Here is a 17,460-nt window from a genome sequence, read left to right as displayed (position 1 = left end):
TGCTCTTCTGTCTACAGCCATCATCACCTCCACCTCGACCAGCCCAGGAGTGACCTCTGCGTCCGCAGCCCGGTACATCATCATCCACCATACCACTGACTGTTTTTTCTGCTGCTGCTGATCGACACCCGGTCATCTACCTCATTACTCCTCCTGTATATATGTCACTACCTTCACTGTAAATAAACCTCACTGCTTGCACCGAAGCCAGCCACCTGGGTCCGCTTTTTATCTGCTTGCTCACTCTGTGTTTGAGCGCACCCTAACAGATCTGTAAAATCAGATGCCATGTTATACAAGCTATCTTAGTTGAAACATAGCCTGGCCATAGGCCTTGCCACTAATAAGACAATAATAATGTACAGCATCCTGTAATGTAAAGCAAATAGGTTCCTGTTGTGTCATTCTCTTTGCAAGTGAGAACATTTGCCCTTTTGGGCTCCCCACGCCCTTGCTGAATTTCCATGGTTAGTTTGTGTATCATTCTATGCAGTTGATGAGCCAAGTTATGCTTTGCTTTAATTGACTCTGAGTAATGTTTTTTTTTCATCTGGCTGCTAGTCTTTGGCCCAGATCTCCTCCTACAGGACAGCTTTTTTGTGAAAACTGTAATTTATTTACAGACTTCTTACACATGAGGGTCAGCCCACTTCTCTCAAGGCCCAGGTCTGCCATGCTGCCAGCTGGCTGTAACAGTGAGAGAGTGAGTGCTTCTCGATCAGTCTATTATACTCACATTAGCATCTCCTTTTAGTTTTTCTTACCCTTTGTCTCCAGTCTGTTCTGCCTTGTCCAAGATTAGAGTGTTATGTGTATATTTGAGGTAGGGGTGGCAGTACTTCTGGTCCTCATTTATCTGATTTTACTGTGCCCACTTTCTCCAGAGCTAGATTTATGGCAGGACTGGGTCCTTTCAAAATCTTACCTTGCACACAGTGGAGCCTCAATCTCGGTGTGTGTGTGCGCAAGACAGAGAGGCTGCTTGCCTGCTTCTGGCCTTTGAGGTGTTTTGTTTTGGTGTGCATGTGCGGAGAAGACAGAAAACCAAAACATGTCTGCCAGGGTGGTTCTTGTCATGTGATTTTGTTCATTTTTCTTCACACATGTAGGTTTCTTTTATCCAAAAACACTTGAAAAGTCGGGAATAACTTTTCATTTTCATGTCGGCTTTAATCAGCTGTGCAGCTGAAGACAGTTGTGCAGTCTGTCTTTCTTCAGTTAAGTAGAACTTTAAGAACTGAACCAATTTTTTAGTTGTCTGGAGAATTTATAGTTTAAATCCCCGCATTTGGACTTCTGCGGCCCTCATCATTCTGGCATCAATTCAGATTTTCTACAGTGTCTTCACTCTGGACAGTGCTGCAGCTGTGACTTTAACCAGCATGGACAGATGAATGCACATCATTTCTGATTTAAAGTTTATGCATGGTGGATCAGTCCTGTCTCCAAACTATTAGACCTTTTAAATCACATCCTCTGCTGTCATGTCTTCAATACTATTCTTATCTTTTCATCTTGCATTGCGTCACGTTGTAAAGTATAAGCATTATTGTTGGGATCCTTTTTTCTCTGTCTATACAAACATACTAATGCTCATCAGATATAGCTACTGAAGGTAAGATGAAATATGTAACAGCTGGGGAGCTCACACTTGCCGCTGTTGATGGCAGAGAGCCACCTCAAGCTTCAATCATCACAGCAGATTTATTATTCTGTGTTTTCACTGGTTGCCACGTGGGCTAAAGGCAGGAAGAGCTCCTGCAGTTGTGTAGAACTCATGCTCTCTTTTGTTAAAGGTGGCTCTAATTCATCTTTAGTTTTTGGAGTAGATGCAGTGAATCAACTTGTGAAAGCCCAAATGTGTTTCATGTGGACTAAGCTGTTCTAACTGCTAGACGGACCTTTTATACTGCAGCAAAACAAAAAATAAATTAAAACCTTAAGGAATGAAAGCACCAACTGTCCACTCAAAGAGAAATCAGAAGCATGAAAGGCTGCTTGAGAGTTTACATGCAAAACTGTTTTTCTGTTCAGTTTACTGTTAATTCACTGTTTGAAGCCACTGTCTGGTATCAGCCTACTTCTCTTTTACCACCCTGAATAAAAGTCATCTGGATGCTGAGGGTTGAGTCTTAAAACTGTAGCAAGTGCTGCTTCTTAAATCACGAGCTAGGGTGTAAGAATATACTTACATAGTATAACTGTTACAGTGTCAAATACAAGTTCATATGAAACCACTACCTTGACCAGTAAATGCCCTCAAATCCTAAATTGATCCTGATGGGTTATAAATGAACACCACTGACCTCTCCTGAAGCCAGACTGCACTGGAATGTCTCTGCAGTTGGCAGGTGAACACAGAACATTCACAGAGAGGTAGTGTAACTGTGTTAAGCTCAGGCTGAAGGATTGACACTGCAGCTACTGTGCATGACCCCCATGGGTCTGTAGGCCTTCAAGTTGAATCAACTTCTATGTTGAGTTCAAGATATGTCCCACTGTGGAGAAACTCATGGGAAACAGTATTTCACTATGATTATGTGTGTGTGTGTGTGTGTGTGTGTGTGCTGGAAGAAGGTGTTTTATGGTTCACATAAGCTGTCAGAGTCAGGGTGGCTCTGGCTTCACTGTGCTTATATGGGTGTAAGGAGGTATGAGGCCACATGCAAATGCCTGGGCAGGCACCTCTACATGATCTCTTCAGTGTCCACCCAGTGTTATTTTAATGCCTACTAGTGTAGTTATTAGTATATTGAGCTCAGCATGACATTTCCTGGAGGAACATTCAATGTTTTGCAGTTTCACTGTTAAGGTACAATGTACCCAGCTTTTAACCACATCTCATGGTCTCAGCAGATAGTTTGCTCATGTCTTCTTCAGGGATGGAGTTTGGTTAGTTGCATGTTTGCAGCACAGCTAAGAAAACTCTGCTGAGAAAGCCAACAAGAAGCAGCTGAAAGGTCTGGAAATAGTGAGTGCAGTACATGGACCTCAAGAGAATTACAGATTTCTCATTAAACAGTTAAACAGTAAGGGGACAGTTAATAAGCTTAATCACAATAATTACTACCAGCACTAAAACCGAAAAAAATCGAAATATGTTAATGAATTCTTTATTCATAAATGCACGTATGTAACTTTTTACTTAGCAAACAGTTGTTGACATAGTTTGTACACATAACTTTGAGAACGGATTTGTACCAGGACTGTTCCATTATATGGAAACAAAGTAGATTCTTCCAATCAAATGCCAGTTTATCAGGGGCTATGCTATATAATTGTTTACACTTTGGCTGTTTTATACAGTAGAAACACACCTGCCTGTTGTTATCATTACTGTTATTTTCCCCATGATACTGCTCTATGTTAGGCATATTTTCCACATCATTCATAATATGCGTTAATGTAATTGGTGTTTTTCTGCGTAATAAAAAAGGCATGATGGGCTGAATCACCCAGGCTTCTCTGACCACATTAGACAGCAGAGCCATATGGCTGTAAATACATCAGATCAGTGGTGACCTAACAGTTGGACTCATTTGAAAAAGAAACAATGGGTCTGCTGCCATTTTCACTCTATTTTTCTGTCTCTATCCATCTTCTTTATACCACCACTTCTTCTGTATTAATAACAGTCTGAGCACTTCAGACCAGAAGATTGCCAATCTAAATCCTTAGGACAGAGGTGAAGCTTGTTGTACATCTAGCAAACGTATATATCCCACAGCAACTACCATTAGAAGTGCTCACAAACAAGGTACTTAACCACCAATAACAGTGGAGCTGCGGTACCATTCTCTCACAGTGTTGCTGTAAATGGAAAAATGTCTATCAACTTTCCAAACTAAACAGTAAAATGCTGTGATACATACTCTTACTCACAGAGCCAGCTGCCATGCCAGCTTATACTGTATATAATGGAAGAATGTGTCATTTACTGGGTTCTAGCCAGAAGCTGTAGCAACTGCACTAATGAAGCCACATCTCACCATTTCAAGACAAGTGACATGTTTGGCTTTTTCAGCGCCACTGATATGAACCCAGATATTATGAAGGCAATACTCGACGGGTCTTTGAATTGTGCACACAAACCCACATGCTCACACATTTTGCTTACGAATGACATGCCTGCTGTCAAAATGTGATTGATGCACATTCGCTACACTCCCCTACTCCTTCTTTTGGTTTCAATTGCTGCCATAGTGACATGTTTTAGTAATTGTGTCAAGTCAGCCCAGTGAATAGTGGAACAGAACACCATACATGTGACCACAAAGTTCTCATTAGCCAACTACATTGAAAGCATTATCTCCTCTCTACAACTTTGGTCGGGGTATGGATGAAACAAGTCAGGCTACATTCTAATGCAACACTGTGACTTTAGATTCCTGAGAGGAGAGCCTTTTTTCTCCTTTAGGCTCCCTAAAGACACACGATTAGTCAGATCTGGAGGAAAGAAACAATGGATGTATGTGAAAATGAGGACAACTCATCAGGTTTTCAGGGAGTTCTTTATTTGTTTTGCAAAGTGATAACTTGTCATTTCTCCAAAGCCACCAGCAGGTTGACACTTATGAACTATCTCCACACAATGGCATTTCTATCAGCCAACTATACTTAAGGGCTATTTAAATGTTAACTTGCTAACACACCAAGCTAAGATCGTTAGCATGGTAAACATCAGCATATTCCTCCTAGTCTATAGCCATGCTGGTGTTAGTCTTAGTAGTACAGCCTCACAGTGCTGCTAGCACTGATTTGTCCCGCTTGAAGCCACTTAACTTGAGAATATTAGAGAGAGGTCTGCCCAAGGAGCAGCTGAACATATATAGTACTGTAATCACTGAGAGAACATCACATTTCATAAATGATCAGATGAGTCTCCAAAAGTCTTGTGAAACCACTGGCGATCGAGCTCCGACATTTCCCCTCTCCAGTGTCTCTTTTCTTTCCGAGTCTGGTTTAGTAATGATGAGACCTTTCCAAGTACTGTAGGTGAAACTTCCAGCTGCCACGAGTCTGCCTCAGATCTACTGTAACTGTCATGCTGAGACAGACAAGCCCAACATATTAGGTGTACAGTGTTATACAGTACAGGCTGGATATGCCACAGTGCTCATGCTGGCTCATTCTCAGTCACAGTACATTCCACTACAGCTGACAGATGAGCAACAATGATGTGGCTTTTTGAATGTTTGGTATAAATTACCATTTAAGAACAATGCTCACTGCCATCCTTCAGGCTTTGATGATTAGTAGCAGTAGTAATATGATCGTCTCTATGTCTTTTCCCATCTTTCTGTCTCTCTTCTCTATCTGTCTTTCTCTCTCTCTCTCTAGGTTGGTGGTTTGTCAGCACAGCAGAGGAGCAGGGCTGGGTGCCGGCCACATACCTGGACTCCCAGAGTGGAACCAGAGATGATCTGGATTTGGGCACTTCCAGGACTGGAGAAGGTTAGCACAGACACACACACAAACACAACATTATTAAATTCATAAAACAGAGAAAGACATAAATGTCATTCTGACTATCTGCTTATTTGAGAAATGTTCGAGTAAACCAAGCCATGATTTCACAGTAGTGGGTTTTGAAGGGTGTTTTTTTTCTGTGCTCACATCTCAATCTAAACATAGCAAACAGAAGTGCACACATACTGTACACCAACACTCTTCCAGTCATACATTAGGAGCCTTGAAGGCCACAGTTGCTGTACCATGGTGAAATGGTACCACACCACAGCCAAAGGGTTTGCAATAGTTTGGCACCACAAAAAATTCTTTTCAACTCCACCGGGAGGCTGCAACTCTTGCAGGAGCCTTGTTTTGTTCTGACCCTTTCCTCCCCAAAGTTTAGTCTGACTGCTGGGATGGAGCATTTCATCACTGTGTCATAAGCCTTTTCTTCTTTCAACCAAAAGAATCCAATAGAGATAAATAAAGTGCAAACACACAACAATGCACACATGCATGCTTAAAAATGCCTGCAAATCTCTTCTGTGGACACATGCACCGATTTTATTTGCAGTACTTTGTGGTAATGAAAAAAAGATGGTGCAATAGTTTATTATGCTGCAGAGTGCCACTGGATTATCCAGGAAACATTTTCTGTTTCTCATTAAGGCGTGCTAGTCATTCAACAAGCTGTGCACACACACACACACACACACACGACACACTCTGCTACAATGACGACAGTGTGACAGTTATTTAATCTTCTCATTCACTGTTTGGATTTTTTTTCACATTCACACAATTAATAGATGATGGCAGTGCCGGTGAAATCACTTACAACTCAGCTATACCTTGCCCCTCCTCCCACTGTTACAGAGGGTTCTCAACAGCCCACAGCTCCTGACCAGTCACCACCACCTGCCCCCTCTGCCTCACGGTGGACCAGGTTAGGAGGGAGTTAAGAAGCATTAAGGCCAGGAAGGCCACAGGCCCTGACCACATCAGCCCCAGGGTCCTCAGGGAGTGTGCAGACCAGCTCAGTGAAGTGGTCCTATACATGTTTAATCTGAGTCTTAGCCTGGAGAGAGTCGCGGTTCTGTGGAAGACATCCTGTGTTGTCCCGGTTCCTAGAATAAGGGGGAATACAGGGGTATTGTTACTGACTTTGTGGACTGGTGTCAGAAAAATCACCTGATCCTGAACACCAGCAAGACAAAAGAGATGGGGATTGACCCCTGGCGGAAATCACCACCACTCATGCCGGTGAGCTTGCAGGGCTCAGATATTGAGGTTGTGGACACCTTTAAATACCTGGGTGTCCACCTCAACAATAAACTGGATTGGAGCAACAACACAGATGAAGAGACTGAGATCCTTTGGTGTGCACGGGGCACTCCTTCAGACATTTTATGATTCTGTGGTGGCATCTACAGTTTTTTACGCTGTTGTGAGTTGGGCAGGAGGAAGTACGGACAGGGACAGAAAGAGACTTAACAGGCTGGTTAAGAGAGCTGATTCTGTCCTGGGCTGCCCCTGGATTCCATCGAGGAGGTGGTGGCAGAAGGATGCTGGCGAAACTAAAACCCATCATGCATAACCCCTCCCATCCCCTGCACAACACAGTGGTGGCTCTGAACAGTTCTTTTAGCACGAGACCGTTACATCCCCAGTGTAAGAAGGAACGTTACCATAGGTCATTCCTCCCCACAGCTATCAGACTGTACAACACATCACTGCAGTGATAAGATAGGTGAAATTATGAGGGACTATGTAATAATCTACTGATGTGCAATACTCAAATCCTGGGGGTAGAAATGCATGGTTAATATGCACATATGTAATATCCTGTTCCTGATTTTTCTCAAGTACATTATATTGTCTTGTTTTTAGGTATTTTTGAGTATTTCTTCAGAGATCCTTATGGCGGTAATACAGGTATTTTCCCCATTGTGGGATTAATTAACGGGAGTAATATTCTTGTCCTTGATTTCTTGATTCCTCTCAAATACCATATTTCCTCTTGTTCTTAGGTATTTTTGATTTGTTTCTCAAGGATTAATTGTGGGAGGATTATCTTGTTCCTGATTGTATCTCAAATACTATATTTTGTCTGATTTTTAGGTACTTGAAATTTGTGTCTATGTGTGTGGTGTTTGTTGTTACTTGCTCTCTATTGCTGCTGTCACACACAAAATTCCCCATTGTGGGATCAATAAAGTCCTACCTTACCTTACCTTACCTTACCATAATGCAGACATAGTAACTTCTCCAGCCATACAACAATTCTCTCTACAGACAATTGACAACACATTAACTGTCAGGCAACATATGTGGGGTTTTTTTAGATTTACAGTTACGTCCCATAGAGTAGTGGAAACTCCAAGGTCGATAAAGCCAACTGGTGGTCACTGCGTCTTCCCCTACATGGCCACATACAGTCCCAAAGTAGTGAAATTAATCCCAACTGGTAGCACAGCACTGACAATAACATCATCGATTATTAATCTGCTTGTTAACCAGAAACACATCACATGCGGCAGACACACTGGCCTCAAGCAGTCAAAACAAACAGGTACTCTGCTTTGGGGGGAATCCAGCCTTGATGAGCTGATTATGAAGGAAATTTCACTGGGTTAGAACAGCGAGTCCCTGTACGTGAACACTCCCGGACATGCAGTAACCTCAGGCCCTGTATTTTCCTCCACATCCTCTGGTCACAGGAGGGAAAATATATCCACAAAACTGAGTGCAGTCATAAATCACACTTTTAATATGGCATTGGTGGATGTCAGGCACGCTCACATTAACGCAAAACTGCCTAGAGATTATGCCCATTCAAGGAAATCCTTAAACTATCACATAAGACTTAATTTTGTTAGAAAAAAGTCTTGCGAGCAAGAGTTTGCAAGATGTGTATAAACCGAGTTGCTTCTGCATAGAAGTACAACAAAGGTACACCTCGTTTTTTGAGTTTTCAGTTACGTTTAAGATGATAATTCACAGTTGTAACATTGTAGATAAATCAGAAAACAAGGAAAAGCATGACATGAGCTATTTAAGGTCCGATCTATTTAGAAAATTGCAGAATGAGGAGAAAAGGACAACAAAACCTACCAGGACAACCACATAAAGATGAGATTTGTACTTTATTAGAAGTGTTTTCAAACAACGTTGTCTACTTTTACAAGAGAAAAGACTTTAACGGTTGCAACGATGTGGCTGGTGTTGCCTAATGTTATGTGAGTCCAGTTTGTTTACCCATCTCTGTTAAGGTGCAATGCTCAGCCATTTATTGACTGTTTCTGTGACATGCATCCATCTGAACAGGACTCGGAAGCTAACAAAAATCCTTAGTTGGGTACAGCCCTTCTCTCTGCCATACTAGACACAGGGACATCTCCCAGACATACTCTAACTGCACTGCCATAATACTACCCTTTGGTTGAGGAAATGTTTTTGAAAATTTAAGCTTAAACTGTCATAAATGTGAATAATGGTACGTGTGTATTTTTGATGCAATTTTAAAATGTGAATTTTAAAATTTACATCTACTTAGCATAAACAGCACTTGCCCTTAAAGGGGAACTCCACCGATTTTACACATCAGCCTGTGTTTACAGGTGAACACTACTGCATATTTTTAAAAAAGCTGTATAAAGCCTTTTGTGGCTCCAGAGTGAACTGTGTGAAATCTGAGACTGAGTCACTCAAGTGACAGAGTCAGTGTTGGTGGGGGCTGAAGGCTACATTTAAAAATGCAAACAATTTATAGTGAAGCTCAAAATAACCAAGCTGACCAGATCTCTGTAGCCTGTTTTTTATCCTAGCTTGAGGCTTGGCGGCTCCAAGCTGCATTAGCCGCTACTAGCATAACCCACATGAAATCTCAAACCAAAATGTCAGCGGTAGAGTTGCACTGTGGGTAATGTAAGTGCCAGGTTTTGAGAGGAAGAATGCATGGGTAAAAAAGTTATGGTTCTGCTGCATCAGTTTTTATCTGATGTTTCAGTTGTCCAGTGTGAGTCTGACAGTGTTACACCAGTGCAAAGCTACATCAGATATAATTGCTGAGATCTTGGAACATACCAGCATTGCTACCAAGATGTCTAATGAGGCAAGAAACACAAGCAGTCAAAGGAAAGATCCTTTAAGCTTGGCTTGGTCTGGCAGCTATGTATGTTAATAGAGATCCTCTCATCACATTTGGGTTTTTCACTATCTTCCTAACCAGTGCACTCAAGTGAATTTATCCGAGAAGTGCCGGAACCCACAACTTCACACAAGTACACACACACTCTTTCCGTCCTCTGTCTATGGTCCCTATTTTCCTATTAGGCCTGGTGTCTTTGTATTTGCACACATCGTCACTTCTTATTTCTGATCTCCCCCTTCCTGCTTTCTGTCGTCTCTTACATCTCATTATCTCTGCGTGGTCTGTAACCTAATTCCACTGACAGCCCAACTCACTGGAGAGGAACCCGACAGGTGTAGTCTGGCCCTGCTGAAATTACCTCGAAATAACATTTTCCTTTGTGCCTTCCCCTAGCTGATATTTCAATTAGGAGGTCAACAGGAGTGATGCTCAGTGGGATGGAGGGAAGGCAGGAAGGAATCAAATGGGAGTGGAAATGACAAGTAGCAGAAGCACACAAAAGGAGAGGGCGGATGTCAAGTAGGAGTAAAGATGGAAAGATACAAGAGAGGAGATGGAGAAAGTGAGCAGCAGATGGAATTAGATTACCACAGACAGTGATGTTTCCATCAACCCTTCCCCTATTAATGTGTTTGCTCTTCATGTGGCCTCAGATGATGCACTAAAATAAGAAGATGACTCATGTTATCACTGCTGTTTTATCCCACAGGCTTTGAACTAACCAATTTTGTTTCTAGATACTAAAAGTCTTGAAACAAGTTGATTTTTATTAAAAATAGGTTGAAATATTTTTACTGTAAAGGCAGATTTATTTAAATTTTATTAGTTTTTTTGGACTCAATAGATGGAAAATACTTAATAAGATGCAGGTGTACAGTGTATATACATTTATAAATTGTTCCTTAAAATGATTACTTGAGTGCTCCAAGGTATTCATCAATTTGTGCTTTGGAGTCAAGAAACCAAAACAAACCTAGTAATGTTTCATTTTCTAATTTATTCATGATTTTACAGTTTTTTTTTTAAAATACATTTCCACTAAATATAATTAGACAGTCCTGCTGTAGCTGTCTACCTTCCTGTCAGAGCAAAACCTAACACTGGACCAAGATACCTGCTAGCTGACTCTGGAGATGTGTGGGGAGAGAAATATGGAAAAACCTGCTCACTGAAAATGTCAGCTAGAAGGCAGCAGTGACTTTGTTTTTGTTTCACGTTCATGTGAGGGCGGAGAGGTTGGGTATGTGAAATGTAGGTTGAATTAACAGCTTTCTGACACTGTCAAATGTTCTAAACCTGAGCTATACAGGTAAGGTTTCTTGCAGTGCTGTGCAGGTTTACCTGTTAAACTGGTGGCTCAAGGTGCAGTCTGTTGTCCCTGGTCAATTGTTAAAAAATGATTCGTCTTGTTTAATGAACATACACAAAATAGTACAGCATTGCAAAAAATCATCTACTTGTGTTCAACCTGCTGTTTTTTTGACCTTGCCAGTGGAAGACTTTTCTGTGCTACTAACAACAGCTTTTTATGCCTTTTTTCACTTTGCTAATTTATTCTTACACTAATTCCATGTTGGTTTCTTTTACTTTGCTCCTTATGCTCATCAGTTACTAAGAGACGAAAGGCGCATCTGAAGAGACTGGACCGCCGCTGGACCCTCGGGGGTATAGTCAACCGCCAGCAGAGCAGAGGTGAACATGGAGACAGTAGGCACACGTGTACACACATGAAATATATTAGGGCTAATGTGCACACAACAAATTTGAATGAACCTGTATGTGCGTAAATCAGTACAAACCTACACATGCACCCACATGAAATGAGACACTGAATCAGGTGCCCTCTCCACATAGAATAAATAATAAGCTCATGTATATGAACACACACTGTAGACCACACATGAACAGTACATATACAGAGCATAACTGTTGGAATGTATACACAGCACAGATGCATCCATACACTTACAAGCACATACACTTTAATTTGCAGAAGTAGTGCAAAAACATTTACTGGAAATTGATTTTGTCCATTATGTAAAGGGATAAAACCCAATATACCGTACCACTGCTGATCCCCTTTTGTGGCCCCACTATCCTGTGACCACATGGTAAACAACCTCATTTACATCCTCACTACTCGGCCAACAACAACTGATCTCGAGGATCTTCTGGGAGCCGCATATTGGGTGTCCACGAGCAAGCTCTGACATCAAAACCTTAGAATTCACTCCAATAGACTTGGACACTCTTCAGTTCAGACTGAGCAACCAAGTAATTGGACTGCGTTAAACAGATCTGGATAATTAAGGCTATTCAGCTTCCACAGCACAAATGCAGTAACTTTGATGACAGCTGAGCACTGAGGGAAGCGTACAGTAAATGATTGTATAACAGTGTTGCTGCATAATTAAAGCAAGCTCCCTTGGGTTTTAAATGCTCTTAATAAAAAAAAAAAAACATGAAACGCCTTTAATATTTGCATCTGGCATGTCACCTGGCATTATGTCAAATAATTATTGCTTTAATGCTGAAAGGGAGACACAAGTCTACATCTGAAAAAACACTTCTCTTGGGAGTGAGTCGGCACTTTCTAATCCAAACCTTTCTCAGACTGTCAGTAAGGTTCCTGTCTGGCTCCAGAAGTAGTCAGGGCTTCTAACAGTTGCCTTGTAGTTACACTTTGTTTATGGAAGCTATTTCTGGACTTGTCCAACCTCTGTAAAACCACTAAAAACTCCTTTTTTTCCTTTTTTTCTCATTATCATAATATAACCTGGCTGGACTACCTTCTCCCAGACCAGCAGGCAACGTGGCACAGATTAGTGATTAATCAGAGGAGATGAAACACAGGGCAAACTCAGGTTGAATGTTATGCTCTTCAGCTGTTTTCAGATAGTGTATGCGGTGGGTGGTGGGTGCTATGTTCCGCTATCAAACCCGTTCATTTCTATGTGTTGCGCGGCACAAGAATGTATCTGCGCTGCGCCGAATTGAGCATAGCGCAAGGTTGCGTATGCCATTCCTGCACGCTGCGCTGAAGTTAAAAACAGTTTAACTTGGGTGCAGCACTCTGTGGCACAACTAATTGCAGAGGACCTGACAGACTACAAAGAAAATTGAGCAGAAGCTGATTTTGGTGGACGCACAACCCTCTTCTTCTTTGCTGCAGCTTGTCTCCTCCTCCTCATCAGTAGAACTAAAGTCAGAGCTTTTCACTGACATGTAGACAGATACATCGTGCATCCAAGTCTGCTGCTTAAAAACTTGTTAATATCTGCTAACCACCTCCTGGAAAGCTTTTTGGTTACCCAGCAACTGGCACCCAGCGTTTGTGTGCCTAACCCCCACAGTGAGCGCAGTGCATACTGTGTTGTATCTGAAAAAGCCTGCTCCTCTGCAGAGAGCGCACAGTGATTTGTCCTGTAGAGGAGAGAAATACATGGAGATGAAAATGACTTAGGCCTCTGTTTCTTCTATAAACGCGCACACAAACATACAGGATATATTTGTATATAGTCCATAATCCAGGGCAGTTGATTCAGTTATACATATGGCCATATACTGATGCAATACTGTTAACTCGGTTTGGTTTTGTGGGGCACAGGAGTGGTAGATGTTGAGAGATGGGAACATTACTCATTCCTGATTTAGGAATTCAAACTGGCAACCTTTTACTCACAAGTTGAAATTGGATTGCCATTTACAGTCTACATCTTGATGGACTGGAATCAAAATATTAAGGAAGGTCAGGGACAGTGTTAGCCAGGTCTGCTGAAACGTTATCTAACTGGATATGTCTCCTAGAACCGTAAGGCTTGGCCTAAAGGAGACAGGAAAGTGTGAATGTGGAGTCACAGCTCAATCTGTGGCCTGGTTTTAATCACACAGACCTCAGCCTCTATAGCCTGTGGATGAATCACCCAGCATACTGTCGCCACAACTGAGTGAGGGCATAAAGTACTTTGAAGACCATGGTCCAGCATTTACACTTTGTAACATCTAGACTGACTTTCTCAGAGTAGAGGCACTACTGCAGGTCATGTTTTTGGTTTTCTCTATTTAAATCTGAATACCTTTTGAGTTTGTCCATTGTGAAAAACTCCATATTTGTATAAACTTGGACATTCTTCAAAATATTCTTTACCAGTGTAACTTCAGTCAGACATTGCCATGCAATGCTGGATTACCAACTGGGCAAAGTAGGCAACAGAGAATATGGGGGATATAGTTCCAGGCTTATGGTTCATGCTAATTTGATAACAAAATTTGTTTGGAAATATGCATCAAAATGTATGCTTTGTGTAGCTGTAAAATCACTGAACAGTGTCCGAACCCCCCTGACTTTGAATCAGGGCAGCTGCATCTCACTGGTTTTAAAATTTTCCGAATTCAACAATCAGACAGTGCCTGGCTAGGTGTGTGAAATGAGCAAGCAAGGCAGGGTAGAACTCTCTCAAGCTCTCTTTTTTTTTTATTTCATTGCACAACTATTTCTGTCATTTTTCATATGTACAACAAAGTGTGGGCTGTCCAAAGGTGTATGGCAAGATCTTCATGTCAGACTTATACCATCTCAACCCTGTGTACAATAGCTGTTGAGTGTGCCCTACCAGAACACTATGGCTGATCGCACATCGCACAGACTACCTATAATTTAACACTGGTAATGCTTCATGATCATATGTTGAATACCACACGCAGGTAGCATCCCAGCACAGAGAAGCTGTACAAATTACACAGAGAGTGAGAGGAGCATGGGGCTTCTTTTTCCCTGCGGTCCATTAACATGTTAATGCCACTGTGCTGCCATGTAAAAGGTGTCTTTTCTCATCATTTCTTTCACACATCTGCAGTACTGAATGTCAGTGCAAACATGCCTACCTTTCAAACATTCACAGAGCATGGCGAAATTGCAAGATTACAGTTAATCACTATGTTCTTTAGCATGACATTGCTAATATGCACATGCACAGTTTGATGCAGTTACCAGTTTCAGCACTTGAAAGGCATGTGATCTGAAATCAGAGACAGCTGTATTGGATATGAAATACATTGCTTGCTATCCAGATTTGTTGGATATCAGACGGTGCAAAAGATGAAGCTTGGTTAGCTTGACAACTTTATGCTGGAGTTCTTTCTTTTTGTGATTTATTGGGTAAAGGAATCACATTGATAAAGCCACATGTAAAGTCACAGAGGGCCTGAGAGAAACTGAGGACAGAGGAGTTTCACATGGCATCCATGACTGTGTTCAAGCTAACAGCTTCTGGACCAGTAGCTTTTGTTCCACCATGAAAAATAGTCTCCCTGCTGCTGACTGGAGTCATGTCAAACTTAATTTTGCTGAATTTTCCAAGTTTTTCCTTCTCCACCACTCTTCATGCTGTGACTGTATTACTCTGTGTCGGTCTGCTACCCAACAGCTGTATGTGACCTGCCTTTGCCTTAACTTGGTCCAACTGTGCTTCAGTCAGTTGTGGCTCAGATACCACTACATATAGTATATGTAGGTAGGGCTTTGGTTTGAGGTGGCACAGTGGTGTGATCATCTGTTGCTCCACAGTAAGAAGGTTCAGAGTTCACATTCATATTTGTGAACAGCTCCTTTCTGAACACTGGTGAGCTCTTAAGCTGTGACGTGTGCACACATTCAGCTGAATGTGAGCTACATGCGTGCAAGAATAACAATGCTAATGTCATTTGTGCGACAGTCAAATCACATAATTTCCTGAAGCTGCTCAGTTACAACATGTTCCCTCTCTGCCTTGGCCTGATCAGAAGCTTCTCCATAAATGTCCAACAAATGTGAGACGTGCTCCTCTCTCCACTGACCCCTGCTGTATTGCTGCTCTTCTCTGTTTATTTTTATTGGTCTGTGAGGGGCAGAGTGAATGATGATGACAGACAATATAAGCATGTGTAGAGGAATGAGACCCACATGAATCCCAGTCTGACTGTTCTGACACAGGTCACATGGTCACAAATCGGATATGAATCAGATCTAGGTTTCATATATGCAAGTGACCCAGATCTAATCTGAATAAATCAGATTTGGCTTCTTCACACATGCATGAAAAGGTCAGATCTGAGTCACTTGGAGGGGAAAAAACTGGAGGAGTCACTTCAGCATGTAGCCTAACATGTCAGCCCTGTGATAGACTGGCGACTTGTCCAGGGTGTACCTCGCCTCTTGCTCGCTGTCTGCTGAGACTGGCTCCAACCCCTGTGACCCTCTACAGGATAAATGGTATAGATAATGAATATGGCTTGGTTTTGCTGTTGGGAATAGCATGATTGCCAGAAAGTTTTAACAGCCATCACAAGAAAGTGTAGAAAACTGCTCTGATTTTATCTTGAACGTTCTAGCACTGTTAAGACAATAAAATGATTTACAGCTCTCATCTGACTGAAGCAAACATTTTCTTGTTTCTCCTATCCTTATCCTCCACACTCTTTTGTCATTCCTCCTTTTTGCTCTGTGAATGGAGGCACCACTGTCCATGCCTGATAATGCATTGCTGAGATAGCGATAAGAAGCAGCTGACTGAGGTTTTACAGTTCTGCATAGACATTTGAGATACAATGTGATTTTGTAGCGCTGGCGAAGAACAAAAACAAGGACTGTTCACATAGGATTTATGTTCTCAGAGGATGTAATTTGCTAATGGAACAAAGCAGCCACATACTCGTTTGCTGACACAGATGTCTTTGCCTTTTATGTGACGCTTCATAAAGGAGACGAGGACGTCATCCCAAGATCCAGACAATAAAATGAAGGCATGCTCAGGGCTCATATTAAATTACTGAACTTCATCCCTTGTTGCTGTAACACAAAGCCAAGTTAGGGTGCCTTGACCTCTCTAGAGGGGTGTCGATTGACTACTGACGGCAACATAACCTCATTGTGCCCATTGTGTACTTGGCATCTCACAAAGTTTAATACGGGCCGTTGTCCCTCTGCCCTGCTGACAGCAGTTTGTGCTTTCACAGAGCGCTATCACTTACAGCAGGTCCCTAATCTGATTTGTGGAATCCCACTGACCGCCCACTCAAGCCACTGCTCTGCCCCTGCAGTGTGACATCACTGCCAAAATACACATGCTGAGATGGACACTGGGGCAGGTTTACAGACAATGACAGACTCACACACATATGTAATTGATCTTTTTTTAATTCTAGTCCCTCAGAGAAGTAAAAGCAACAGCATCATAATCTACAACACACACACACACACACACAAAAGGATAGACACATGTATGTAGATGTTCCAGATTCCACTGTAAGCCACCCTTTTTGTTATGCCCTATCCATCTGCAAGTATTCACTCACATACACACTTCTAAACACAACATGCATTGAGAGCCCAGGTTCAGAGCCAGACATTCCACTCCGCTCCACATTATTGACCTCAGCTGCTCTGAAATGACAGGCAGGAGAGGAATGTGAATTCTTGCCATCTGGACATATCCTGCCTATTGAAAGCATGTATTCAGATGAATAAGCACATGCATGTTTACCTCTGAGCTATCATCCCTGCCCCTCACATTTCCTTTGGCAGCCTTAGTGCCTCCAGGCATCTAAGGTCACATTCTGTCCTGTCTAACTCAGGTCTTGCTTATTCTGTACATATTTAGAGCCTCTCCTATGACAGTTTCCTCTGGCACATTTTTATACTGAGTAATTACCTATATTGATGATTGATTTTTCTCCTCTGCATGCCATACCTATTCGTCAACCATGTAAATGAGTCATTGTGCTGTCCGCTGATCATCTCTTCTACCGATGTTCTGATCTATCGGCCAGTTTTTGTCTCCTTGCCTATTCCCTTCTCTTGCCCCAGATCTCCTGACCTT

The 17,460-nt window shown here is 42.0% G+C and overlaps 1 protein-coding gene across 1 annotated transcript in view; it reads left to right on the top strand.

Annotated features, from left to right (window-relative positions):
- Positions 1-17,460, top strand: part of sh3pxd2aa (SH3 and PX domains 2Aa) — a 126,310-nt gene that overhangs the window by 97,295 nt on the left and 11,555 nt on the right. The window contains 1 exon segment of the mRNA XM_020594229.1: positions 5,341-5,454. Coding sequence (XP_020449885.1) covers positions 5,341-5,454 — 114 coding nt within the window.

The sequence above is a fragment of the Monopterus albus genome, unplaced genomic scaffold (genome assembly GCF_001952655.1).
Source record: "Monopterus albus unplaced genomic scaffold, M_albus_1.0 scaffold22.1, whole genome shotgun sequence".
NCBI classification, from domain to species: domain Eukaryota; kingdom Metazoa; phylum Chordata; class Actinopteri; order Synbranchiformes; family Synbranchidae; genus Monopterus; species Monopterus albus.
The sequence above is the reverse complement of the archived record's forward strand: the minus strand, read 5'-3'. Positions and strand labels throughout refer to the sequence as shown.